This window comes from Podarcis melisellensis (assembly GCF_964234715.1).
Source record: "Podarcis melisellensis genome assembly, chromosome: 5".
In the NCBI taxonomy this organism is placed as follows: domain Eukaryota; kingdom Metazoa; phylum Chordata; class Lepidosauria; order Squamata; family Lacertidae; genus Podarcis; species Podarcis melisellensis.
This window is the reverse complement of record NC_138537.1, coordinates 65,049,304-65,076,573: the sequence shown is the minus strand read 5'-3', so window position 1 is coordinate 65,076,573 and position 27,270 is coordinate 65,049,304. Positions and strand designations below refer to the sequence as shown.

Below are 27,270 nucleotides of genomic sequence, written 5' to 3'. Positions count from 1 at the left end.
AATGTGGGGCATGCTTCCGCAACAATATATTTAGGATCATTGTTTCAAGGTCTATACCTGACTCCTTTAAATAGTGCTTCACAATTGATGAAATTCCCTCTGGTGTTACAAAATTATCCGCCCCTTCCTTCATCTGCATTCCTTCTACAGGGGCAGTTAATGGCCGCAGCACTCCGTGAGTCAGCAGATCTTCATAGAAGCTGAAAACAAGCAAAACAAAAGCATAAACACATCAATGTCAAATTGTCTATAGCTACTGTATTAACTATGTCCCCAAAAGGATGCTTCTGTTTGAAATACCCAACTTAAAGTTGAATGATCAAATCCACAACCATTAAAATCAAAAGGAAAAATATCCACATGCGCAGCAATGGCCTTTGCATTCACCAGAAAGATATTGCTACTTAAGATAAATTACCAAGAACTGATTTCACAGCCCTAATTTTAAGATCTGATTGACCAGTTTATATGTGCTTGTGTGTGTGTGTGTGTATGAAGCTAATCTGCTGCCCTAAAGATGCTATGTAAGAATGTAAGACAGTTGTCAACCTATGGGAAGCCATAGGTTCCCAGAAGTTGGGAATAACAGCACTCTCCCCATTTGTGATTCCAAGCAACTGGCATTCAGAGGCATATTTTCTTCAACAGTGGAGGTAAAACCCCAACTACCAAACCCCAGTCAGCACTGCCAGTGGTCAGGAATGCTGGAACTCCAAGAACATCTGGTACTAGGCCACTTTGCTTGGCAATACATCAGGCCTGAGGAACTTTTGGCCCTCTGGATATGCACAGAATGCAGGCATGGAGACAGGAATCAGCGGCCCCAAAAAGGCCTGAAAGTGCACGAATGCTGCCTGCTGAAACCTCAGAAGGCAAAGGTCTGTTAGTGCCAGTATCCTCTTGCAACTAGTAAAACCAAGGCAAATGCTGAAAAATATCTGAAACTGCAGTAGAAATAATTAAAGTAACAAAGAAAAAAAAGCAAACTGCAAAATATGTTTATTTTAGTCAGGTCTTCATTCTCTTCTGTGATGAATTAATTGCTACACACCCAGTTTAAAGGGAATGCAATGTGGTCTTAATTTGGATGACTACATTATTGGGTACTCCTATTGTTATTGTTCTATTGTAAAATCTTGAGCACAGCCTTGGGAGGGCAATTGTAGCCTGGGAGAGATTTTTATAACCCACTGAGTAAGTAAATAATAAATAAAAATAAAAATTGTCCTGATTACACAAGTCACAGATTCTGGCTTTCCTTGATGAAAGGATCTGGATTAAATTTATTTCATTCTAGCACAGCCTCTTTTCAGCCCAGTTCAAATAACATATTCCTACGTTCCATGGGAAGGAAACAGCAGGTGTAAGGGGACTGCACCACCTGAGTGGTGGGCCGTCTGTGCCCTCCAGATGTTGTTGGACCTCAGTTCACATCAGGCAGGAATGATGGGAGTTGGGAGTCCAGGCCACATTTCCCCATCCTTGCCTTATGTTCTGGTTGGGAGAAGCAAGCCCTCCTGCCCCGCCTCTCAAGATCAAGCAGAAATCTACAAGCTGGAAGCAGGTGTCCCTGTGCCCAACTCCCTCTCTCTTCCTAGTGAAAGATGACTATACAGTTGCTCATCATCACAAATTTATCATCACACCTATCAAGCTTACCAAGAATGGAAGCTACTCAAATTCTTGTTGAAGCTACCCATGTTCTTACCACACTGTCATGTCCGAAGGAAAACACAAGGATAAACAACGTGACATGGGAGAACATGAAAAGGAAATGATGCATGCCTCAGGCCATAAAGACTTTGCTATGTTTCCACAAAATAGTCCTGTGTAATGACTCTGCCAACAGAGATTCAGCAGGTGCCTTCTCTTTCAACTTCAAAAAACATGCTGAAAACTTCCGTATTCTGTCAGGTTTATGCAGGCAACTAAGAAGGCATATTTCTGTAACAGTTAGCTGATCTATGATTTTGAATGTTTGTATTTTTTTTAATGGTATGGTTTTGTGAACGTGAAGAGTTCACTAGCATGAGATGTAGTACTGGCTTCCTGGTTACATGTCTGGCAGCAGCTACTACCCACTACGTACAGAGAAACAGAACAAATAGGGCCCAAACCTGTCAATTACATCAGAGATCCGTGTTGAAAGCTACAAATGGCACTTTCTTTTTAAAAAGCAAGTGATTTAGATCAGGGTTGTGAAGGGAAATACCTGTCTAGGGCCTCCCTTGCCATGTGCCGGGTTGCTTTGAGCCACCATTTTAAGTTTCCCACAATACCTTGAAGCACTTGATATAGCATTGTTCGAGGCCAGTAAAATGGTCGCCAACAGGCACTGATTGGCAGAGCAGCATCACGAGGTAAGCCTACCGGATGCATGGAGGACAATTTGCCGAGGACTGCTTCAAGCCTGTAGTCAGTCGTAAGTAGAACAGTCCTCTTCCAACAAATACTACTTGTGAGCTTCCATAGATCAATGCAGACATGCCAACCGGATCAATGCAGACATGCCAACTGATCAAGCAAAAATAGGCTGCCAAACTCTTAAACCTTTCACAGGACTTTGATGTCAAAAAATTAACAGGTGAAGCTTTTCACAGAATGGAGATAGGTAGGGCTGCTAGCTAAAACAGTCTGCTACTCACACTAAAGGCATTAGCTGGTTGAGAACTTGGCAACCTTACACTACCTGCTCTCTGAAACAGAAGACTAAACTTGATGGGGGGGAAATCTCAACTTTCACAGTATCCTTATGTTAACAAAGATTTGCAATTGCTCTTTCATATACTAAGAATGTGCAATATTTGTGACAAAAGACCTACATGAGCCACTTAGGATGCTTCAACACAGTCATACAGACACCGATGCTTCAGAAATGATGAAACACAACTGTAGCTTACAAGTGTGTACAAAACTAAAGCAACCTCTTATTTTAAAAAAACAAAAAAACAAAAAGTGAAACAGGAAAAAGCTGAGCATGAACAGAGAAAATGCCAACTGAGATTTCATCTCAAGAGTTTCAGTAAGATCTAATTAGCAAAATTAAGGTACTTTCATTAGCAGTGTCACTTTCCTTCTTAAAAGTCACTTTACCAAATTCCCTTTAATCTTTCATTCATTGGTGCTCAGCGGTAGGTTGCAATGTAATCAATAACCACGGGTTGCTGTAACAGTATTGGCAGGTCTCACCCTTGACATATGAACCCCCCACCCCCCCAAAAGAAAAACCCAGCCCGTTGTCATTCATTTCCCCCGCTCACCCTTGGTGCTTTTTGGCATATTCGGGCATCCGAGTGACGTACTGGGCTCCTAGATCTGCCGTGCATTTCGGATCCTGAGTGCTGCGGCTTGTAGCCATTCTTCCCCCTTAAAAATCACGTGCGTGGAGACAAGAAGTTTTTTAAAGCACAGCCGCGCGTATCCAATCAGCTTCCTCCGTGGGGCAAAATAAGCCAGTGGCGCCTAGTAACTGGGAAGCGGCAGGGGTATGGTCAAGTCATTCGGAGCAGGGGCGATGGTTTGTTGCCTAGCGCTCAATTAAGAGCTCAATCCCAGATAAGTGCATGTATAGGATTGCTGCCTAAAGCTGTCTGTTTAGGAATCCGGTTCCAAGTTATAAAGACCCAACAACCCCAGCTTCGTCCGGAATGGGATTTTTCATCGTGTATATCGGGGGAGAACAGATTTCAGGGCTCTTGTGTTTCCCTCCACCCCAAATCCTCCAGCTAGGTGCAAAGGACACGCATTCGTTGATTGACTGACTGACTGACTGACAGACAGACTCTACGAACCTATAAATATACCTAAGCGACGGTAGAGTGTTAAAACACAACAACAGCCCTTCCACACAAAAATCGAGTCCGGTTAACTCGAGTTTTCTGCGGTCTAATTTGGAAAGCGCGTGCGTCATTTTATTTAAACGGTGAGTCAGAAATCCTTGACGCTCCCCTGGCAAATCAGCCGCAGATCTATTAGTAGATCCCGATCTACCTTTATCCAAGCTTGAGTATAATGCACGCTGCCTCGGAAATAAGCCCTGCATAGGAGGACGTATTTTGAAGCCGTGGGTGCTATGCTTAACGCATTTACCGCCGGGACACGCTCAACTTTTTATTTTATTTTTAGTTTAGGACAGCGCTGCCGGACGGCCACAGACCCTGTGCAAAATTACCTGCAAGTCCCAAGGAACACGGCGGGACTTGCCTCTGAGTAAACGTGCAAAGGATTAGGGCGGACACTTTGCAGCGTGCTCATGTGGAGAAGCGCAACTTGGGCGCGTTTATTCCGGGCACCTCTCCTGCCAGCCTTCCCAGATCCCGCAGCCTGCCTGCCCGGTTTATTTATTTATTTTTAATTCTTTTACCCAACAGGATCTACTACGGCCGAAGACGAGAGACCCACCTGCGCCGCGCGCCTTGTCCCACAGCACGATGCGCAGGTGGCGCTGCGGCAGCTCCCTGCGCAAAAGCGCAGCGCACAGGCTGCCCGTCAGCCCCGCGCCCACAATCAGAACCCGCGCCATGGCAGGACCGGCCGGCGGATGGGATCCTCTCCCTCTTCCTGGGTTGCTTGTGCAACCGGGAGGCGGAGCCGACTCGCTGCGGGCCGCCGGCAGAGGGAGATCGCGCCGCTTCCTCGAGAAGGCAGCCGCTGCTTGGTAGCTTGTTCCCCGGTCCTGGTGCCACTGCGAGCGCGGAGGTTCCTCAGAGCCGGCCTTCTCGGTGAAGGAGGCAGGAAAAGGACCTTAATTTCTCCAAGTTAGGAAGCGTGCATAGGAACCCTGTTTTGTGCAAAAACACACCCCGCTCCCTGTTCAGTTGGATTGCGCACCAGAACCAAATTACATACTTAATTACCGGCGCAGGGCCTGCCCAAGACATTTTGGCACCTGGGGTAAACCACAAAAGAGTGCCCCACTCCCCACAGGGGCAGAAGGCGGGGAGTGAAGATCTAAATCAGGAACAAGCAGGGGAATGAAAATACTGTATACATTAGGATCTGCTGCCGCTGTGCATCCTGCCGCCTGAGGTCCCCTTGTCTCCCCTTGCCTCATGGGTGGGGGTCCTGGGCAGCCTTGTCCTGACTGGAAAGGAAACGAAGAAATATAATGAAAGATGCATGCGATTTTTTAAAAAAAGAATATATATATAAATTACAGAAGCATCTTCATATGTAATAGTGACACATCTCAATATTAAGAATATTTCACAATACTCAGTGTAACATACATTAAAACGTTCCAAGAAAAGTTCACAGCTCAGATGCATTAAGCATGTTTCTTGCTTTGAGATGAGCAAACCATAGTTTGCAGCAGTGTCTCAAATGTACACAGGTCAGCTCAGCCACAGCTTACCTTTTCAAATCGGGTGGAAGCTGGTTTGAGGGAAAGTGCATCGAAACAGTAGCATTTCTCAAGAAAGTAACAGAATGCATATGGATTGTGGCCAGTGTTAGGTGTACTTAGCTTGAAATACCAGTGGTGGGAGTGCTGTGGATCCAGTGGCGTAGCGTGGGGGGTGCAGGGGGGCCGGGCGCAACATCTGGGGGTTAGGGTTAGGGGGCGCAAATCCACGGGTTAGGGGGCGCAAATTACTTGCCTTGCCCCGGGTGCTGACAACCCACGCTACGCCACTGCGTGGATCTGGAGTACATTTCAATGTGCGTACAGCCTAGTTTTCGTCATAGGGTGAAGACAGGGCCAGTGCTCTAATTAGGTCAGCTAGACAGTTGCCTAGGGCAGAGACCTCAGAGAGGAGCAGCTTTATACAGATTAGTTTTTGTTATATCTGATAAATTTCTGAAAATATTTTCCTTTTATTTTGCATTTTGGATAATTTTATCATTTTTGAAGTAATTCATACATTAGAATTGTTGGGGGGGTTGGTATATGGTACACACCCTCAACTTGCATGCATTTAACTTGTGCATATTCAGCTTTATGTGCTTGGCAAAATAAAAGTTCATAAAAATAAAAAGGGGAATGGGGAGAGGACAGGCATCTGGCTAAAAAAACTTTGGCAAACCTGCCCACCATTGCAGCTAGAGTGTTTGGTTATACCAGATTTTGGCTTTAGGTGTGATCCCCAGAAACTAACCCCCATGTAATTCGTGGACTTACTCACTTACTGTATATGAGTTAGAACATAAAGTTGATTGGAATTTATGTTTCATGTGAAAAATTCCTTAATTTTAAATGTATTACAGTCGTATCTTAATTTTATTTTAAAATGTATTCATTTTTCTAGAGAGCTATGGGTGATAAAAAGCTACCGTCTGGAGTTCATTGCTGCAAATGAAAGGCTAAGAAAAAGCTAAGGAGCAAGTAAAGCGAGAGGGTTTCCCCCTGAAATACCTTTGTGCACAGAAAGAAATGGAAGAACAAGAATATGACTATACTCTTGTTGAAACTAGCACTGAAGGAGCTGAAATTGATTGATTGGTTGCATTTATTTAAACTCTAAGCCGGAAGTTTCACAAATTGGAGATATTTCTGGAAAACACAAAGAGAAAAAAAAAGGATGTCAAGAAATGTGAGAGGACTGTAAAGCCTTGCAAAAGAAGGTGGTATTTTTTATGCTTTATCTGAATTACAGCGACCCTGCTAACTGGCCTAACAGCTGCAGTGATAATTTGCAGAGGCTTATAAAACATGGACCACAGCAGGTTGTTTCACAAACTTTTCTCAAAATTGTAAAAATTTACAAACGCTCAACTATGTTGCAACGAGGTTGCAAAAGAAACTTGGTTGGCTTGGTAGCTATATCCATTGAATATGTCAAAGCACCAACACTTTGACCTGAAAGTGACGGCATTTGCAAAGGAAAAAGCATGCAAAGCGAAATTTTGAAGTGCCTGAAATTGAGAACAGCCTGGGGGTGAAGAAGAAGCTCGCTCTTTACTCTGGCCTTGTAACACCCGATTTGTCTGATTCGGGGTTTTTTAAGCACACCACAATATCACCCAGCGTAGGAATTTGGAAACTGTGGCCTTGCAGATGCTGAACTCTGTACTCACATCAGCTCTAGCCAGCAAGGGCCGTGGTTATGAGATTTGTAGGCCAGCAACATCTGGAGGGCCACAGGTTCCCTATTCCTGATGTAAGAAGACATGGGATCAGACCAAAGGCCATCTCATCCAGGATCCTGGCAGCCAACCTATGGCAGCCTATGGGAAACCCTTAAGATGTGGGCTTAATGTGTAATGTAAAATATTTCCCAAGTCTGTTTTAATGCTCCGTGGATGACTGCATACAAGACTTAACATCTGTACGTGCATTTGTCCTGGAAGGCAACACTTTGTGCTTGGTAATTTATTTATTTTTTAAAGTTCAGTAATGGTTTATAATAAAAAGGAGGAGGGACTGAGTGACCTAGTTTCCACTTGTGACTCCTAAACACAGGTATTTGGAGGCCTATAGGCCTATACAGTGGTACCTCAGGCTAAGTACTTAACCTGAAACTGTTCTTAACCTGAAGCATCACTTTAGCTAATGGGGCCTCCTGCTGCTGCCGTGCCGCTGGAGCACGATTTCTGTTCTCATCCTGAAGCAAAGTACTTAGCCCGAGGTAATATTTCTAGGTTAGCGGAGTCTGTAACCTGAAACGTATGTAACCTGAAGCATATTTAACCAGAGGTACCACTGTACTTCAGAAACCATTTGAAAGTTCCTAAAGAATCTGTTTAGATATCAGTATTATGTGCACCAAAGTAACTTGTATCAAATAATAGTTACCTGGTTTCTGTTTTTAAGCAAAAATTTTCAGTGTCTTTTTTAAAAACTACAATTGTTGTAAACTGTTCCAATTTTTTAAAAAACAAATTAGCGGTATATAAATATTTCTTAGAAAACAAATAAGTAAATACTGTAGCAAGTTTGAAACTGTGACATAGAGTAGCTGCAACTTTCAAAGGCTGTTGAAGGCAGCTTATTAAGTACTTGCTTTTGTTTGTGCAGAAATAAGTGTCAACCCTGTTTCCTTTTCAAAAATGTGTAGATATGCATGCTGGATGTGCACTAGAAATCCAAAACGTACTTCCTTAGAAACAGCTGAATGATTATGGAACAAGCTGGCACTCTTTGACTGGGCTAGGGGATGGGAGGGAAGCACGATGCAGTTCACATTTAAGGATGAACCTGGCCTATTTTCACTTTCCAAAACAATGTGCAAACAAGACACAGCCATCCCGGGAAATTCAAATTTCTCCGAGATTTGCAGTGCAGTTCTCTATAGCCAAACCATATGTATAAAAATACACACCAGGGTAAAATGTGCACATATGCCTATATTAGTGAAAATAGCATAAAAGGTAAAGGGGCCCCTGACCATTAGGTCCAATTGTGACCGACTTTGGGGTTGCAGCGCTCATCTTACTTTATTGGCCGAGGGAGCCAGCGTACAGCTTCCGGTCATGTGGCCAGCATGATTAAGTCGCTTCTGGAGAACCAGAGCAGCGCACGGAAACGCCGTTTACCTTCCTGCTGGAGTGGTACCTATTTATCTACTTGCACTTTGATGTGCTTTCGAACTGCTAGGTGGGCAGGAGCAGGACTGAGTAACGGGAGCTCACCCCGTTGCGGGGATTCGAACCACAAACCTTCTGATCAGCAAGCCCTAGGCTCTGTGGTTTAACCCACAGCGCCACCCACATCTCTGAAAATAACATACAAAATGCATTATATTAGGGGAAACCACTTTGAAGCAGCAGCAGTGATGATGCTGAGGTACCCCACCCATCTGACTGGGTTGTCCCACCCACTCTGGGAAGCTATTTGTATCTATATTTGGGGAAAGTGCATAGAAAAATGGGTATATTAGGAGAGGTGCACACCAAAATGCTGATGAGCATTTGTGAGGACTTTAATTCTCTCTGCCCCACCTTGCAAAATGGTATGCTAACATAGGGAACTGAATTTAAGATGATAAAAATTAGAAACGGAGAAACTGAAGTTGACACATTGCCCATCCCTAGTTGAAGAGTTTAGATTGTGCTTAACACTGAATTCAGCAGGACTAGAAAGTGCTTAACTTGGGATATGTATCCAGTTCCTTTTTTTATTATTAGAACTATGCATTGGTTTGTGAAATTTGTATGTATCTATTGTGAATGATAAATATTTGTCTCTGTGTGAACTGGTACTATGTACGGCCAGAAGAGGGCAGGCGTATCCTTTGGAATTGCTCTTCACAGTTGCAGCAGCAGTTTAGATAGGGTACATCCCCGTACAGATGAATGTGCTAAGTAACATATATTTATTCTCTCTCGCTCTCTGTGTGTGTTTTCTATTCTTTAGAGATCTCCCAGAAGCGTACTGATTGCAGAAGCTTATTGATTGTTTTAGAAGCGTATTGATTGTAGAAGTTAGGCACTGTGACACTTGCACATACTTTTCTTATGCTGTCTCTTTAATCACATGCAACAAATTCCCGGTTTGCAGAATCGGGAAATAGAAACAACTAGGCAAGTGTAGAATACGAAACCCAGACTCGCACTGAGGAAGCCAGGGCACTTAAATAATTTTTTGTAAGGTAGACACAGTGGCCTAAAATATCAAGCATGATATAAAAGAAGAACTGAACCCTTGGGTCTGACCCAAATATTAAATGTATATGTGTGTGTGGTTTGAGAGTTGCACAGTCAGGGAAAAAACAATTCTGTCCAGGGTTGTAAAGACTGTAGAGAGAATAATTGGGTGCACTCTTCCCACCTTGGATCAAATCTATGCTGCCAGGTGTCATAAGAAAGCTGTAGAGATAGTGCAGGATAGTGCACATCCCGGAAATGATCTCTTTCAGCTTCTGCCTTCTGGAAGAAGGTACAGGGTTATAAAGACTAGGACTAGCCGCCTGAGAAACAGTTTTTATCCAAATGCGATTTTGGTTTTAAATGCAGTGTAAGGTAGTCTCTGTGGGAGTATATTGTATTTAATTATGGGGTATCAGAGTTTTTAGCAGGTTAACCAGGCTGGGATAGCAGGGAAAGCAGGCTTGTTGGTTTTTGAATGTCTGATGTAGATTTTTTCAATTTTGTTGTTCTATATGGGACAATGGCAATAAAGTTTATAGTATCGTGTCGTATATAAAAGCATTGTGATACTAGCAGTTTTATTTTTCAAGCTGCAACAGGCCCATTGGGCAGACCATCCCTGTGTTGCAAATATGTCTGAAAGCGTGACACAAAGGTTGGCAACATCAACCCCACCATGTAAGAACCCCATGCAGACAACCGCAGTGCCTGGAGACAGTCAGGTCATGTATACATGGCAGTGACCAGAAGTGGATCGACTACAGGTGGAGCGCAAATAAATGCCATAGGGCATCTGAAGCACCACAACCAGGTGCCTTCATTTGTCCCAGCTGCAACAAAACATGTCTTTCCCATATGTCCATCTCTACAGCCGCAGTGGGCGCTACAACCGTCCAACAGTTTTTCACCCCCCAGAGGTGCTCCCTCCATTGTCGCCTGGGACAGATGGATGCCAACAACATATCTTAAAGGCAGCCAACAGAGGTTTGTTCCAGGTTTTCACAGGTCCAGACAAGAATCTGAGTACCTGCAGATGCACAGCCTGGTTGGGCTGGGTTGACTCGATCAGGCTAGGTCTTGGGATGACTTAATCCTTGGCACTACGGTTGCTGCTCCTCTGTGTTGCTGCCCGCTGGACCTCACCAGCCCCAACCCCTGGAGTCTATGACCTGAAATGGTGTAGTGATGAATAGATGGCAGAAGAGCAAGAAGGCCACACTTGACTGGGCCAAGTCAAGTCAGTTTACTGTGTGTTAGCAGACGGCCATTGTGTGTTAGCAGACAGCCATTGTGTGTTAGCAGACAGCCATTGTGTGTTAGCAGACAGCCATTCTACACATGAAAATGATAACAAAAGTATTATTATTATTATTATTGAGATTTACATTTCTGCTTCTTAATTTTTAAGTTTAATAGCACAGATTTTTTGAAGCAGGAAACTTAGATATTCTGAAGTATATACTACATCAGACAGCAGAAAACAGGTCTTTGCTAGGAATCAGCTTCCCTTCTGTGATCTTAACAATGGGTAAATATACCTGCAATTGTTTCTAAGATCATTATAAAAAGGGCATTCATGAATTATATCTTCTATTGACTAAACCACAAGCTCTGTCCTTCTTAGGAATTCCTTTCTTTCAGCCCATCCAATCTGCTCGTGGAAGGACATTTAATCTTGCCAATGTGAAGGCTACCCTCATTTTGACGTTTGGTAGGTGGGGGCATTGCAGCAGGGTTGTTTTTTTTTTAACTGACTTAGCTGAGTTTGCTTAGCACCACCAGCAGCAGCTGTTTACTGCTCTGGCTGAACCTTTGCTTCTTTTTCCCCATTTAAAAAAAAATGCTTTGTACATGGTGCAAAGGTAATAGTCCAATGCTATGTCTGGCGTGGCAGTCAGTTGTAGGGGTGCAACTTGGCAGTGCACTGAATGCTAGTGCCTGGGCTGTCAGCCTGGGCAGATGTCTGACCTTACTGACACATCCTTATCCCACCAGTTGTCCACAGGTAAGAACAGGGGGAAACCCTCAAAGTGTTTCCCAATTCCACTGAAGTCTCACCACAAGGCTATGATTTTGAAACAGCATGATTTACTGATTTCTTCATTCTCTTATTTATACAAACCTTGCTTTTTTAAGATTAGCTTTAAGATTAATGTTAATCCTAAAATTAACTTTGAGATTAACATTAACCTTGTTTGACAAAAACTTTCAAAATAGCCTCTGGAAGCCAACAATTAATTGGCTGTCCAAACGTAATTTGCGTAGCTGTTTCACAATAGCTTAGGAAAGCACACAACTGTTCTGATTAATGAGCTAACATTTTCATGAAGATTAACTGGGACCCTGTAAAGATGTTAGATGTATCATTTTTTAAAAGTGTACTTAAATATTTTTTGGGAGGAGGAAAGGGGGATGTAAGCAGAACCCACCCAAGTGGTTGCTTAAACTGTAAGAAGATCTTATCTCAAGTGGCTTGTTGTCTTTTGATAGCCAAGACAGTGTCACAGTTATTTACGTCACCCCTGCATTCTTCTCCCCTCCCTAGCCCCTGAGCTCCACAGTTTATATATTAGAAAGGCTCAGTCAACAAGAGACACAGTTTATTCTAAACGGTATGTAGTGAGAGAACTGTGGCTCCCTTTTGCCATCTTAAATGTGTTAGCTCTGCCCTTCATTAGGTTTACTTGTGTTTTCTGACTTTTGCAGGTGCTGCTGTTTTTTCAGTTGAACCATTTCGAAGCATCGGATCTTCAGAGGTAAATTTCTCGGAACTGTCCAGGGTGTGTATAAGTGTGTATACGGTTAGATCGAAGATGCTTTTAATACTAGATTTATCGTTCACACACAATGTGTACAGCACATGGATTCTGCTGATATAGGTGTAGAAGATGTCCTCTCTCTACACAGAGAGGGGCAGATTGACAGAAAACTGATGCTCGCTGCCTACTGCAGAAGAGAGACCTATGATATATAATGTGGAAAATGTATATGGATGGAGAAAACTTGAGTTGCAGCGGTAGCCATGTTTCATACAAGGGCCAAACGATATGGTACGTTTAGCTCCATATCTGTGCCTTTAAATGCAGGGCTGGTTTGTTTGTTTTACACAGATTGTAAGCATAGGGACCCTGATGCAGATAGGGACCCTAGCATGGTGTTAGGGTGACTTTAACCCACCTGCTGCAGTCCTGGTTCAGACCACCCAACCGACCCCTCAGTGCCTACAATCTGCATTGAGGAAAACCCCCTCTAATTTTCACTTCAATGAGAACTTATTTTTCCCTATTGCTGATCTGGTTTGCTGCTGTGTAGGGGGAAGGGTAGAAACCTAAAGGCACAGATACGCAGCTAATGTAACATGTTATTTGACAGGAAGTGCTTTGTTTATTTTTGTTATTGCAGAAGGGGACCAAATGGGAAGTACTGTTAATTTCTTTGTTCTTGCAAACTTTAATAAGTGGCCAACATTGCAATACTTCTTATCTGCTGAGTGTTGATTTCTGTCTAGGACAGTGGTCCCAAAAGGTAAAGGTAAAGGGACCCCTGACCATTAGGTCCAGTCGTGACCGACTCTGGGGTGTGGCGCTCATCTCGCTTTATTGGCTGAGGGAGCTGGCGTACAGCTTCCGGGTCATGTGGCCTGCATGACGAAGCCACTTCTGGCGAACCAGAGCAGCGCACGGAAACGCTGTTTATCTTCCTGCCGGAGTGGTACCTATTTATCTACTTGCACTTTGACGTGCTTTCGAACTGCTAGGTTGGCAGAAGCAGGGACTGAGCAATGGGAGCTCACCCCATCGCAGGGATTCGAACCGCCGACCTTCTGATCGGCAAGTCCTAGGCTCTGTGGTTTAACCCACAGCGCCACCTGCGTCCCAGGACGGTGCTCCTAAGAGCAGTTAATTCATTTCTTTCTTTGAAAACACTGTTGACTTACCTGAAGTGCAATGACCCGATGAAAGACGCCAAGCTGATCGTTTTAGAAGCTTTGAGTACGCATAACATTGACGCATGTGAAGTTAGCTCAAACTCATCAAATTTGGGTGTGCTAATTAAGATCCATTCCCAACAGGCAAACAGACGATGTCGTGGGCTTCCATTCTCACCTGCTTGGTTTATGGCTCTGCATTAGCTCATGGACTTATTGGGGATAGATCGGTTGATTATGAAGCCACTTTAAATGCGGTAAGTAATGTAAAGCAGGGAATGTTCCTCAAGACACAGAATTGGAGAAGCCCATTAGGGGATCAGTTAAATGGGTTCAGCCCACAAAATGTGTGACCTGTTCTCTGCCAAACATCATTCCACGCTGACTGAGCTCAGATCAACTCCAGGGGACACACGAGTTGGAAAGGTTCTAGGGGCCACAATGATTATTATCATTGGAAAAAGAGAAGCATCCCTAAAAAGAAACGTTATGAGGGATGGGTGAGGGCCCAATTATTACTACCATTGTTCTGTACAAAGAGGGTGAGGCAGATTCTTTTCCTCCCCCTTCCCCATACATGGTATGCTCCTTTGCTGCCTCCCAAAACATTGTCAAAGATGTGAGAGGAAGTGAAAAAGAAGGGAATGCATGAGCAAGGCATGCTCTCATTCACATGGCTGGATTTTACTCCTCCTCCAGACCCTATGAGCTGTGACAGAATACTTACAATACTTACTTGTAGCAGAGCCTTTTAAAGCTTCTCAAACTGATTTTAAATATTGTGTGTGTCCCTGTAGAAATCACTCATCGAGTACTGGGAATACCCTGCTGAAGAACATGATGTCACGACAGACGATGGCTATATACTTACCATCTTCAGAATTCCACATGGCAGAGCTGACAGGCCGGACCCAGGCGCGAGTTTGTACTATAAATTCTTATTTGCTTGATTTCCATTAAGACTTAACAATGCTTAAGAATTAATATGCTTTTAAAGGGGGAATCATTTTCCCCCTCCCTTCAATCCGTGTATAAATATCTAGTTTGCCTCCTGAATTTTAAAATTGCTCAACTTTCCTCTGCTCCCCACTCCCACTCATCTGACCCTTCTCTGTGCATGTCTGGGGCACTGGAAGTGGGGTTAAAAATTAGAGTGGCATAACTGCTACTGGGGACAGGTTAGCTCAGATAGAGCATGCCAAAATATTTGCAGCCAGTAGTTACAATAGACATACATATCTTTTCCAGATATGTATTTAGCAATACAGTAGATCTATAATCTAATATAGCAGCAAGTGATATATTACAGGACAAAAGTTACCATTGAGTGGTGATGTAAAAAATCATCAATTTCAATTATGACCTGCATTCATTGCATTCAGCACTGTTTCCATTCTGCAGTTCAGCTTCTGACAAAACTAAGTTATTCCTTTCACTGGCAGAATTTTAAATAATTACAGAGGTAATCATTTTATTGTTACATTATTCCACACCATTTATTTAAATGCAGAGGAAATGCAAGTCGTGTGTGTGTGTGTGTGTGTGTGTGTGTGTGTGTGTAGTAATCAATTACATAACATTTGTGGACTGAAAACAACAGCAAATGCCAATTGTATTTGCTGGATTGATTTCTGCTCTAGACATGGGACTAAGAAGTGAATATCAACAATTTCTGCTTCTGTTTCCTATGGAATCCTCCGACATCATTGCCTTTGAGCTTGCCAAAGTTCAAAGATAATGATGGGAGGCCAGAAAGTGGGCGGGAGAGGAGAGTGCAGGAAGACGGGGGCTCTGACCATGCACAGACTGGCTCCTTGAGAGGTCCCTGCCTGGCGCGACACCATGTCCTAGGAGAAGCCCAAGGAAGGAGTAAAAAACAGAAAATGACCATATCAATTTAAAAGTAAAACAAAATGCAACACACCACTAAGTAAACTAATGAAGGCCTATTGTGAGAGGCAGGGTTTGTCAATGAGACAGTTTAGATTCAGACTTGATGGACGACCAATTAATGAAACAGATACACCTGCACAGTTGGAAATGGACGATGAGGATACTATTGATGCATTTCAACAGTAGACGGGTGGCGTGTGCTAAATATCCGGTCCTTTTAGGAAGAGGAATATAAAATTTCAACTCACTTTATCATCTGTCCTTGGATGTGCTATTAAATAGTAAACAAACGAACATGCCAATCATACAAGAATCTTCTCATGTTCTGAAGACATTTATCCAAATTCTTTCCCTATCCCTGATATACTGTGTGTGTGCAAATTGAAGCTGCACCTGTGGAAAATTACTGCGTCATAAAAATGGGCCCAGTCAAAGCATCCCCCAGATTGTTCAGCGTCCCTCTCTTTTCCTTTCTTTCAGGGCCAAAGCCAGTAGTATTTCTGCAGCATGGCTTGCTTGTAGATGCTGCAAACTGGTTCCAAAACCTTCCTCATAACAGCCTGGCATTCATGCTAGCTGATGCTGGCTATGATGTTTGGCTAGGAAACAGCCGAGGGAACAGCTGGTCCAGAAGACATCACTTTCTTTCACCCAATTCAGTGGAGTTCTGGGAATTCAGGTAACCTGATTGTTGCACAGCAAAAGTGTGCAGTCTGGCAGCAGCATTCCTGTCCCAGCTATAAAGCTCTCATTACAGACAGCCCCACATTGGAGAATGCATTGATCACATAAGCATCTATTGTGCTGAAAAGATCATAATGTTAGGCCCTCTTCTCTCAGTAACCTCAGAGTATCTGCAGTTACTGAGCACAGTGCAAATGGGAAGATAATAGTCCTGACATAACATTCTGGAATTCAAAGAGTCTGGAAAGTCCTTTGTTATCCCCATGAAGCCAGCTTAATGTGGATAATATTCCCCCCCCCCCCAGCTTTGATCAGATGGCAAAATATGACCTTCCGGCATCTATAGATTATGTTCTGCAGAAAACTGGACAGAAACAACTGTTTTATATTGGCCATTCACAAGGAACCACCATGGGTAAGTTCAAAAACTTGCAACTTGACCAGCAGGTACATGTAAAACTTATTTCCAAATAGGCAAGCCTAGAATTGCAACCTATTTAAAGGTTCCTATTTACATTCACTCTGCATAGTCACATGCAGTGAAATATGAAGTTGTAGATGACAATTTTGCTAAACTTGTTTGCTTGTAGTTGTGTGATGGGTGGGGTGTGGGGTCCTGGCTTTGCCTTTTCCCTAGAAGCTAAAATGTCAACAAACCAGTTCTTCAAGTTTACCATTAAACTCCCCCCCCCCCATAGTTCCTTTCTTTGATGTCAAAACCTGTTCCTCTCTCCTCTTTCTTCCCCTCAGCTTTTATAGCTTTTTCTACCAATCCTCGACTGGCTGCAAAAATCAAGCTGTACATTGCCTTGGCTCCCGTTGCCACAGTTAAATATGCTAAAACTCCTCTGGCAAAGCTCTCTCTGCTTCATGAAGTGCAAATCAAGGTATGCCGTTCTTCTGAGTCTTCACTATACAGATCCAGACCGGAATACCCTGTAGTGGTAAACAATTTAGTGCTGCTGCGGCCTAAGAACCACGAGAGCAACTCCTTACCCTTTAGCACTGTGTGATGCCTGACAGGCTGGGCATCAACACCTGACGTGGCTTGGGCAAGCATTGGAGCTGACGTCAGCCTCTTTTTTTCTCTGTGGCCTGGCGCTGTGAAGTGAAGCATGGTGGCAGTCGTAGTATTGGGTGGCTAGCATAGGCGCCGACTCCATGGGGCTTGAGGGGGCCCGAGCCCCCTCAAAAATTCATTTGGGGGGCTCCGCCCCCCCAATAATCTCCGGCGCCCCTCCAGCAGAGCGCCATCGCCGCCCCTCCCCCAGCCCAAAATGCACAGGGAGGGGCGGGCTGCATGCCTCCTGCCCTCCCTCCCGAGCAAAAGCTCCACCCAATTTCCTTTGGAGCTGATTAATAGGCGCAGCACGCTCTCCCCTATTCGCTCACGAGGAGGCGGCGCCACTTTATTTGCATATTCATGAGCTTATTTATTATTCATGAGCTTTCCCGGGCCCCCCAAATATTTTTTATAAGTCCGCGTCCCTGGTGGCTAGGTCTGCAGTGCCTTCACCGCAGCTGCCCATTTCCTCTGCTGCCTGCCCCCACCTCACTTTGTTCCTGCCACTCTTGGTCTTTAACTTTTCAGGACTTTAGGATTGTCCTTCATATATGATGTACAATTACTTTAGATTTTACCGCATTACACTGAACGTTGTTGTTTTAATATTGTACAAATGTTTGTATTTTCATTTGCACTGGAATCCATGTGCAGATGCCTTTCCAAAATTTTAATCAATTAATAGATAATATAGTTTATTACAAGGGCTCTCTTAAGGCCCACATTTCATCGCATTCCAATAGTACTTAAACTAGAGACATTTGCCATGCAGAGCAGTGTCTGTGCCTGGCCTATCTTAAGTGCTTATAATTTGGGACTTTTTAGATCATATTATCACTCTACGAAACTGGAATAACGAGGATTCTGTATCCTTAACACAAGTGTCACTTTGAAATTTTGCAGGCCATGTTTGGAATGAAAGACTTTTTACCAAAAACTTTTTTTGGTTCTTTGGTTGCTGCTGAATTTTGCAGCCGAAACTTATTGGCCCCCATTTGTGGCAACCTCCTGTTCATGTTGTGTGGATTTAATGAGAAGAACCTAAACCTGGTGAGTAGAATTTTTTAATATATGCTCTTCTGCATTCTCAAGACTATCTGTTCCATCCACCTACTCCTCCTGAATCGCATGTATTATGAAAAGCAATGTCCACACTCAAGTATAGACCACTTAAAGACCAATGAAGGAGCCTGAACATGCAACTGAGTAGATGGTGCCTGGCTTGGATAAACAGAGACACATTATCTGTCTGGTTCTGTCTAAACCAAGGACCTCCGGTCATCCAGATATTGGACTACAATTCCCATGATTCCTGACCTTTGAACATGCTGTCTGGGGCTGATGGGAGTCCAACAATGTCCACTAGGTTCCCCATCACTGGTCTAAGCAGTCGAGGCAAGAAGGGAACAAACTGCAATCATACACAAAATTTCAGCTGTCGTCAGGCCACAGTTCTGTACATCACTGCATATAGCTAATCCTATAAATACTGTTATTCTGAGTCACTTGTTTAACCTTTTCGATGCCTGGGTGGGGTTGTGAAAAAGAAGCTGCTTTATCTTTCAGAGCCGAATAGATGTGTATGCAGCCCAAGCCCCATCTGGAACATCTGTGCAGAATATAATCCATTGGAAGCAAGTATGGTCCACCGGAAATATTAACCTCCCCCTCTCCCATTGTTCATTTTCTTGATAAATGCATACATTTGAGATTCTCTTCTATCTGCAGAGCATCCTTGGTGGTAAACTCCAAGCTTATGATTATGGATTGTTTGACAACCTAGCTCGTTATGGCAAGGTAGAGCCTTTTCCAACTTTTTCAGATTACACTGCCTGATGAAGTGATTAAAACATTGAAGTGATTGAAATTAATTAAATAATAATAATAATATTCTGTACCTTTTACCAAACAACTAAAGTAAAACAAGCTAATAAAAAAATGCTACAGGATCACAATCTGTTTTTTGTTATTTTAACTTTGCAGAAGTATTAGATTATTGTTGTTAACTCTTCTTATTGATTTTTTTAAAAAATCCCCTTTGTAAACCATATTTAGGGTTCTTCTTGTTTAACAGTGCATAACTTTTATGAAATATTTCTTTACATTTCTTCCCCCTCCTCATACACATAAAAAATGGAAAAAACTTTGCTAAAATCTTATTCTGTTTCATTTGAGCTCATTTTCTCTTTCAATCTTTTTTAAAGGTTCAACCTCCTGAATACAATATAAGGAATATGAATGTAACAACAATAGTCTGGAGTTCTGGAAAAGATTGGCTTTCTGGCCCTGAGGATGTCAATATGTTAATCCCCAAGATCAAAAACCTTCTTTACCACGAATATATTCCTGAGTGGAATCATCTGGATTTTGTGTTTGGTCTTGATGCTGCTGATCGAATGTATTATAAAATCATTGAGAATTTAAAAGAGAACCTTTAAGGAAATGTTTCTCTTGGAATAGGAACAAAGTCCCTTTGCTTTCCTGATTGTCTGATTTTTTAAAATAAAGAAATAAACTAATACTTTATAAAACTTTAGCATAGTATTACTGTACCCAGTACATTTTCACCCCACCTCAGATTTAAATGCACATCAGTCAAATTGGATTTGATAAATATATTGCCCAATTTACACATCACCCAGGACATTCCTGATGATGATGATGATTTATTGAATTTATATACAGCCCTATACCCAAGGGTCTCAGGGCAGTTCACAGAATAAAATCAAGATATAAAACAACATAATAACTAATAAAAATAAAAACAACAACCCAATACCCCTGCAAACCACATTTTAAAAGAGCATAGGTTGTAAATCAGATCAATCAACAGCCTGGTTAAAAAGGAACATTTTTGCCTGGCTCCTAAAGGTGTATAATGAGGGCACCAGGCGAACTTCCCTGGGGAGAGCATTCCACAGACAGGGAGTCACTGCAGAGAAGTCCTGTTCTCGTGTTGCCATCCTCTGGACCTCTCAAGGAAGAGGCACATGAAGAAGGGCCTCAGGAGATGATCTCAGGGTCTGATATCTCCTGCCCTGCTGAATTCTACCTGAAAATCATGGAGATTGGCCTTTTCTGTAGTGGTTCCCCATTTGTGAAATGCTCTCGCCAGTGGGGCTTGCCTGGCACCATCATCATATATCTTTAGGCACCAAGCAGAAGCTTTCCACTATTTTATTGTAATATTGTGTGCCACCTCAATCTCCAAGCGTTGCAAGATTCCAGGGTTTTTGGATATGTGGCACAGCAGAGACTCTGGTGTTCTCACGATATGCAGTTTATTTACACATATATAGTGGTACCTTTGTATTCGAGCAGCTTGTCTCTCGAACAAATCGACTCCCAAACACCGCAAACCCAGAAGTAAGTGTTCTGGTTTGCAATTTTTTTTGGAAGTTGAACGTCTGATGCGGCTTCTTTTTGAGTGCAGGAAGCTCCTGCAGCCAATCAGAAGCTGCGCCTTGGTTTTTGAATGGTTTCGGAGTCGAACAGACTCCCAGAACAGATTAAGTTCGAGAACTAAGATACCACTGTATACAACCTGAGCCAACAGTGGAGGGGTTCACAGCATCCACACCCAAAAGGGGTCTTGTTTCTGTTAGAATTCCTGCTCCATGATTGCAGTCATGGGATTGTTGTCTTTCACATGATGTGGTATGTTTTGACTCCACAGAGTGGGATGTGATGGAGACAGGGTGTTTGTGTTACTGTGTTCCATGAAGTGGGACTATTGTCCTTTGTTCTTTTTTCCCTTTGCTGTCTGATGCTAGAGAGAGAGGGAGCCATGTTGCAGTGCTCCGTGTGTGTTTATATGCAAATAAAGTAGATTAGCCAAAATGCTGAGTTCTGTCACGCGAAGCTGTGAAGACTCTGAGGATCCCTAAGTGTGCCGGTGATGTTCAGGCTGAAGAAAGCTTTTGAAGCTCCAGGAGGGAGAGAACATGCCAATTGGGCATGTGTCTCTGCCAGGGTCCTACTCGAGTGTAGGCTGAGCTCCTAACAGTTTTCGCCATAGCCGCAGCCTTGGATTCAAACGTAAATCAAACATTGCTCTTCAGCGTTGCTCTGACTCTCTCTCCAGCTTGCTGTTTTACCTCAAGGTTGCATCACTCCACTCTCATCTCTTGTCTTTTGACTTTCTGAAGCTAGCAGCCAGCTGAGGGAAAGTTTCAACATGGAAAGTTAACCTGGCTTATATTTTCACACTTGCTGGATCCAGGCTTAGAATGACATAAAGCCTAGTCCCCAACCCACACTGTCAAACTCATGACAGTATCAATGTGATTTATTATTATTATTATTTGGTTGTTTGGTTGGAAGTTGCTTTGGGTTGCCCTGGGCAACATAAAGCAACTAACAAATGTAATAATAATAGTAATAATATTTTTATTGCACTGGAGACAGTCACTCTGCTGGAGCAAAAGCACCAGCTTAGTATGTAAGCATTCAAGCTGCCCAAATTGTGTGTTTGTTAATTCTCCTTGACCTCTCAGCAGCTTTCGATACCATCAGCCATGGTATCTTTCTGGAGCAGCTGTCTGAGTTTAGGGATGGGTGGCACCACTTTGTGCTGTTTCCAGTCCTATTTGGACGGTTGTTTCCAGAGAGTGATGCTTGGAGAGTGCTCTTTGACCCTGTGGAGCCTTCAGTGTGTGGTTGGTGTGGGCAGAAGGGAGTTTAAAGACCCCTCTTCCAACGCTTATCTGAATTATACGTATCTTTCGTCCCTCAACTCCCAAGCTGATAATGGATCATTTTATGCCATTACATCTGTGTCAGGCTACAGATATACAAAACTGCCCACAAATTGTGTGTTTCTTCCATCTTTTGGTTTCAGGACCTGACACGTTGTTTGGTTTCCCATTCTTCATTTCTACCTCTTTTCTTTTCTTTTCTTTTCTTTTCTTTTCTTTTCTTTTCTTTTCTCTTCTCTTCTCTTCTTTTCTTTTCTCTCTCTCTCTCTCTCTCTCTCTCTCTCTCTCTCTCTCTCTCTCTCTCTCTCGCTATCTCTCTTTCAAAACACACACACACACACACACACACACAAACAGAAATAAGTTCATTTGCAGAAATTCCTGCTATGCAGGCTATAAAATCCAGCACTACTTAAGCACTTAAAAAAATAAAGAATAAAAATGCTATCGATCTGAATGGGGAAAAGTATAGGAGGGATGCAATGCAGAGCCTGTGGACTCAGCTGCAAATAAAACATTTTAAGTGTGTTTTAAGTGCAATATACATGTGACACTAGATGGTGATGGTGAGACTTATGGAAAATTCAATGTATTTTTCAAACAAGCATTTTCAGAATGCTTTTATATGTGTGTAGATTCCACCTGTGTCTATCTATAGGGAGAAGCTTTCCAGAAACAAGTAACATATTGCTATTCATTTCCTGGACAAGTCAGTAGGTGGCAGCAGAAGAAAGTAGATAGCTCATGCCCTTGGCTTCCCTGGCAGTTTCTTCTCATTCTTGGGTTAAGCTATCTAAGAAAGGATGTGTGTTATTGTCTCCCCAAGTCTCCTTTATTTCAGCATTCTGTTTTGTCCATTTGCCACCTTCTCCCTTCCTTTATTTTCTTAATGAAATTTCATATTTCTAGGTTGCTCAATCACTGCCAGAGTGTCCTTTCTCCTGGCAGAACAAGAGGAGCAGATGACAGCAAAGCTTGCACAATCAGAATAAGATCCACTATCTGACTGCTGACTCAGGACCCTAAACCGTGTTTTTATAATCAACTTTTTATTTTGTTCTATTAATGAATGCATCACACATAAGGAGAAGAAGTCACAGACTGCAATTTGTTCAGTGTGTTTCCAAATTATATTGCAATGTTCTTTTGTTGTTATGGCTGACGGCTGATGCAAATAAAGTTTCATTCATTCATTCATTCATATAATTTGTTTTTTTTAAAATATTTATTGGGGTTTTTAATAAAAGAAATACAAAAATAATAAACAGCATTGCTTTGTTTTAACAAAATTTCATAGCTTCTTTAGACTTCCTCACGTCTCCCGCTCCCACTTACATCGTTAATAAATTTTTCCAAGCAAATTATCATCTTATTTGCAATTTTGTAACCACTCATTTAAATATAATATAACAGTTCTCCAACAAATTTTGTTTCTCTTAATCTCACTTATCATCAAATTCCGATCCAATTTAGTGATGGCCAATTATTTATAACCAAGCATCCTTCTTAACATTCCACTAAATCACAATATTTCTGTAGATAAATCTTGAATTTCTTCCAATCTTCTTCGATCCTTTCTTCTCCCAGGTCTCGAATTCTGCCAGTCATCTCCGCCAGTTGCATATAGTCCATCAGTTGCATCTGCCATTCTTCCAGTGTGGGTAGATCTTGAGTTTTCCAGTTCTTAGCGACAAGTATCCTTGCTGCTGTTGTTGCATACATAAAGAATGTTCTATCCTTCTTTAACACCTTCTGGCCGACAATACCCAGAAGGAAGGCCTCTGGTTTCTTAGTGAAGGTATACTTAAATACCTTTTTCAACTCATTATATATCATTTCTCAGAAGGCCTTCACTTTAGGGCAGGTACACCAGAGGTGAAAGAATGTTCCTTCATTTTCTTTACATTTCCAGCATTTATTATCAGACAAATGGTATATTTTGGCAAGTTTAACTGGGGTCATGTACCATCTGTATATCATTTTCATTACATTTTCCTTCAAAGCATTACATGCAGTAAAGTTCAGCCCAGTGGTCCACAACCTTTCCCAGTCTTCAAACATAATGTTATGCCCAATATCCTGTGCCCACTTTATCATAGCCGACTTAACCATTTCGTCTTGTGTATTCCATTTCAACAGCAAGTTATACATTCTTGAAAGTACCTTAGTCTTAGGTTCTAACAATTCTGTTTCCAACTTCGATTTCTCCACCTGGAACCCTAACTTTTTGTCACTTTTAAAAACTTCTTTAATCTGAGCGTAATGTAACCAGTCTCGCACTTTATCCTTCATTTTCTCCATACTCTGCAACATTCATTCATATAATTTGGAGGACTAGAGTGTATATGCTTGCCAAACTCAAAGATTGTGTAATCTCCCACAGGCTTAGATCACTTGGGTTGATACTACAGGAGCTTAGGATAAGGGTTGTTAAAGACTAGCAGGCTCCAATGAGCTCTAAGAGTTCAGAGAACTGTGGGCTGGCTTTACTCTCTGAGTAGACTGCAAGGGATCTGGCTCGGAAATGCAGGGAGTGTTATCCCAGGATCTTAGAGGTTGCAATAAGCACCCCCAGATTTCTTCCTGGCTGTGGGTTGAGATGGAAGTTAAGTAGTGACTATCAGATTATTAAGAAGCAATTGGCCAACCCTGCAGCACTGTTGTGCAGCAGTTGCGCAAGGCAAGGTGCAAGAAGGCTTTCTTGAGTTTCCCCATTCTGGCACACCCACAATAATCCAATATGCTGATATTCTGTTTAATTACAAGGCACGAGGTCACCCTGTAGCTCTAGGTGCAAAATGACATCATTTAGCAAGAGGAACTCCTGACCCAAAAAACAGGTTTATCTGCAAAGAGAAGCCATGTGTCTGTTCAGAATATGGTGTTGTTATGTAAGCTGCTGAGTTGTAGTTATTTGTTTAATCTTATATAGCAGCAGTATGCAGGATCAAAGGAATGGAAGATTAAATATAAATAAAAGTAAATCAATCATTTTTATTTGAAGGGAACAATACACCTGCACAAAATTTTCTCCAGTCTATCAGTGAGAACATTTAAGTTTCATCACTTCTTTGAAGTGATTGGGGGCAAAGTGATGGAAATTCTAATTGAATAAAAGTTGCACAGTCCTAGCCCCATATAAATGAAATTACACCAAATATATGGAAGATTGTACAGCCTCATTTAAAACAAATCAAGTTAAAGCTTCCAACTTTAAACCACATCAGAGTGTACCGCACTGTATGGAAAATTGCACAATCCCTCAAGTTACACAAGTCCACGTAAAACAGTTAAGTTAGCCCCCAAACCAATAATCTGCTACAGCTAACTGCACAAATCTGACGCAAATCATAAACTGCCCAATTCCAAATTTGTCAAATCATAATTCTTCTCAAATCAGTATTGGATTGCACAGTTCTGCTATAAACAGGCTACGGAACCTGATTCTTCAAACTGCAGAACGATAAAAAAAGTAATATATATAACAAAGCCTGAATGAACTATTAAAGAATGCATCACACATAAGGAGAAGAAGTCACAGACTGCAATTTGTTCAGTATGTTTCCCAATTACACTCTCCTTAATAGGTCTGCAAGCCTATAAACATGTTCTGAGAGTAACCATGTATAGAACTGCACTGCACATCATCTCAAGAAAACACTTATGTGGTCTCTTTAAATGTTGTTAATTAGAATTGGATGGTTCTATTTCTTTTCAATGAATTGATTAACACAAACCAAAAGTTTCTTTAAAACAAACAAACAAACAAACAAACAAACAAACAAACCCAACAACAACAGTGTTTCACGTTGATGAGTTGGTTAAAAATAATGTCCCTCTAAAGCTTTCTTCTTCTTCACCCAAACAGGTCATGCCATAGAGTTCCATGAGAAAGTGTTATAGTGTCCTTTGGTCTCTTTATGCATGGAATAAAGCCATTGCTGCTGACCCACAAAGTAATCCTCACAGTCTGGCCATCTCAGTGCTTGAAGTTGTTTGCTCAGTTCCTCAGCTAGTGCATTATTCCAGACAAAGTTATGTACTGCATGCATCCTCAACCATCCAATGGTTCTTTATTTGAGACATGGACAAATAACAGCACCATCCTATCTTGTAGCTTTTATCCACTAATTATACAAAAATTATCAATGGGTATAATAACATGGGTTGGACCCAGCTTTAGCCTACACTCCTAATCCCACTTACCACATTACATTAAAAATAAATTACTTCTAAGGTGATGCTAGGATTGTACTGTTAGTCATGCTTTGAGCAGATTCACTGAGATCAAGTTAGATGTGACCAATTTAAGCCCCATTGTTTTCAGTGCGTCTATTCTAAGCATGCCTAAATTTGGATCCAGCCTAATAATCCTAGAATATAATGTGTCTTTTTCAAGCATTTTTTTCTGCCATGATGATATTATCAGCTAAGAAAGAGGCTGAGAAGTCGATTCTGTATGATATGAGAATACTTCAGGCTTCCATAACTTCCAGATAGGAATGGAACGATCTGTTGATATCAGTTCTCCCAGTTTCCCATGTTTCCAATCTTACGTTCACTTCTCTACATTCCTGCAGCAATTTGTGATTTTTAAAAATAATCCTTCGTGAAAATTCTCTAGCATTTTAGGGTGAATTTCTCAGAATAAACACTTTCCCATGTAGCTTTGACTACTGTAAGCACATTTACAAGCAATATAATGCATTTTTATATGCTATTTCCGTTACTATCTTCATTTTCATGCACACTTTCCTAATATATGCATTTTTGTAAATATTGGTTGATTAGACAACTGGATTGCAAAATTCAGTGAATTCTAAGGATAACTGTATTTCAGTCCACATATTGTTTTGGAAAGTACGGATTTTATTGATTTTGCTTTCAATGTGAACTGAATTGAATCTCTCTCCTATCCCTACTTCCAGATTATTATTTTGCCTACTACCTCCTGCAAGTCACACATACATTTCAGACAGTGCAGTGAATAAATGACAGAACTCTCACACCTCCAGTTCCCTGGTTATGCTTATATACAATTGATCCTCTACTAGTTTAGCTTCTTAATATATAATGGGATAAATTCAGCAACCCCACTGTTCTGAGATGAGAATTCAAAAGGCATACCAGTTGATCCAGAGGCTATAGAACCAGAAATGTCGGGTTTCTAAACCTGAACTTCTTCTAGATTACAACTGTAATTGTTGGATTCCATCAGCAAGTTCAGAGATAATGGTACTTATAGTTCAACAACATCCAAAGGGCCACAGGTTTCCCATTCCTATCCAAGAATGAACCACCATGTTGTTTTTCAAAGAATGAAATTGCCACTTCTTTATTATGAAAGAAGGAATATAGCTGAGACATTATGTGTATGCAATTCTATCATATTGGGCTTTGGGGATAAGGTAGCTAAAATGAATGAGCAGTTAATGAAAAGATACATCAAGGTACTTTATGGGTGGGATGTACACAGCATA

General features: G+C 41.9%; 2 protein-coding genes and 1 pseudogene across 6 annotated transcripts in view; 2 read left to right on the top strand and 1 right to left on the bottom strand.

Annotated features, from left to right (window-relative positions):
- RNLS (renalase, FAD dependent amine oxidase) overlaps positions 1–4,559 on the bottom strand; it is a 101,163-nt gene extending 96,604 nt beyond the window's left edge. For 2 of the 3 annotated variants that reach the window (XM_081913038.1, XM_081913039.1), the window contains exons 1-3: positions 4,402–4,558; positions 3,261–3,366; positions 58–200 (exon numbers count right to left, since the gene is read on the bottom strand). In XM_081913038.1, the coding sequence (XP_081769164.1) occupies positions 58–200; positions 3,261–3,366; positions 4,402–4,522 (370 nt within the window). In that variant the 5' untranslated portion in view covers positions 4,523–4,558. Of the gene's footprint in view, positions 1–57; positions 201–3,260; positions 3,367–4,401 lie in introns of all 3 variants that reach the window. The other variant, XM_081913040.1, reaches the window with a different exon arrangement.
- A 6,856-nt stretch (positions 4,560–11,415) lies between these two features.
- Positions 11,416–19,624, top strand: LOC309370854 (gastric triacylglycerol lipase-like). Of its 2 annotated transcripts, XM_081913025.1 has the most exons (12): positions 11,416–11,530; positions 12,071–12,137; positions 12,232–12,281; positions 13,598–13,710; positions 14,251–14,374; positions 15,827–16,025; positions 16,336–16,445; positions 16,781–16,917; positions 17,997–18,143; positions 18,660–18,731; positions 18,822–18,890; positions 19,298–19,624. In XM_081913025.1, the coding sequence occupies exons 4-12, from the start codon at positions 13,609–13,611 to the stop codon at positions 19,529–19,531; spliced, it is 1,194 nt and encodes a 397-aa protein (XP_081769151.1). In that variant the 5' UTR covers positions 11,416–11,530; positions 12,071–12,137; positions 12,232–12,281; positions 13,598–13,608; the 3' UTR covers positions 19,532–19,624. The 2 variants fall into 2 exon arrangements, with proteins under 2 accessions (XP_081769151.1, XP_081769150.1); XM_081913024.1 differs by lacking the exon at positions 12,071–12,137 and having other exon boundaries at positions 11,418–11,530.
- On the top strand, positions 15,096–15,565 carry LOC309370611 (small ubiquitin-related modifier 3 pseudogene; annotated as a pseudogene). Its single transcript has 2 exons — positions 15,096–15,179; positions 15,305–15,565. The product of its transcript is annotated as a small ubiquitin-related modifier 3 pseudogene (transcript).
- Positions 19,625–27,270: the final 7,646 nt, after the last annotated feature.